At 43.9% G+C, this 1,257-nt stretch overlaps 1 protein-coding gene across 1 annotated transcript; it reads left to right on the top strand.

Annotated features, from left to right (window-relative positions):
- The first annotated feature begins 239 nt into the window (after positions 1-239).
- LOC132365534 (keratin-associated protein 24-1) lies at positions 240-988 on the top strand. Its single transcript, XM_059922254.1, is given in 2 exon segments — positions 240-630; positions 633-988. Coding segments are annotated over 2 exon segments (747 nt in total).
- The last annotated feature ends 269 nt before the right edge of the window (positions 989-1,257 follow it).

Raw genomic sequence — 1,257 nt, 5'->3', positions numbered from 1 at the left:
GTGATGGTCAAAATGGTGATTATAGATACTTTGAAGAATCAAAATAAACTTGTTTTTATATGAGTGTGAAGACATCAGCAGCTGTAGCTAAACAACACACTAATGAAATGTTGCTGTGTTATTATTATCCCAGGCAGTGAGAAGGAAGACAGTCTGGAGAGGATGCAGAAAATCACCAGGGAAGATATAAAAGGTCATCAAGCCACAGGCTCACCATACCTTCACGGCCATCACTGAGCATGCACTCAGGCTCCATGTCTCTTCTGGGCTATCCTGGGAATTGCAGTGGCACATCCTACAGAACTCACTGCTATATTTCTGTTGCTCTTTGCTCCAGTGATGTAAGCCCTACCTTTGGGCTTGCCTTACCCAGTAGCTACCAAGGAAATCTCTGGCTCCTGGATAACTGCCAAGAAACCCATGATGAAGCACCAAGCTGTGAATCTCCCAACTGTGAGACCAAGAGCTGCACCACAAGTTGTGACCAATCAAACTCATCTGTGCCCTCCAGCTCTCCAACAGTGGGCAAAATATGCAGTGCCTGTGAAACTACCAACACGGGACCCAGCCCCAGCTGCAACCCGTGCACTCAGACCAAGGGGTATGTATCCGATTGCTGCACACCCAGCTATGTACATCCAAAGCCTTCCAAAGCCTCAGCAATGTCTTCAAATGCTTCGGGCAACTTAACTGTTTATCCAAGAGTTTCTGGCCCCTAAACAGCTACAGACTGGGTAGTTTGGGGTATAGAAGCTACAAAAATCTTGGCTTCATACACAGTGGCTTCCCACCATCATGTTATATTACCAACAGCTGCCAATCCCAAAGCTATTTAATAAGAAATTGCCAATACCTGTATTATTGCCCCAGGAGCTGCCAACCACTAAGCTATTTTTCAAGAAACTTCTGGTCTCTGAGCTGTATACCAAGTACCTTTCCTCCTGCGAGGTATTTATGTAGTGGCTGCAGATCTCTGAATTGCTATTGATCAACTTACTGCATTTATAGCTGTTAGAAATTGTCCAACTGGGCAGATTCTACTGCGCTGTCACCCTCTCAAATATTCTGCTGAATTACTTCATATATCTTAAGAATCGTGTTCCATTAACCGTAAATATAACTCCAGGACTTGTGAACAATAACCATTATCACCTGCTCGCTTTTTTTCTGTTGCTTTCTTAATGCCCTTTGTGTTGAAGGCAGATCCTGAAGGTAGCATTATTGTTTCTGACATTGAATATGACAGACACACTGAAG

This window comes from Balaenoptera ricei, chromosome 4, assembly GCF_028023285.1.
Source record: "Balaenoptera ricei isolate mBalRic1 chromosome 4, mBalRic1.hap2, whole genome shotgun sequence".
NCBI lineage: Eukaryota > Metazoa > Chordata > Mammalia > Artiodactyla > Balaenopteridae > Balaenoptera > Balaenoptera ricei.
This window is presented reverse-complemented; position numbering and strand designations above follow the sequence as displayed.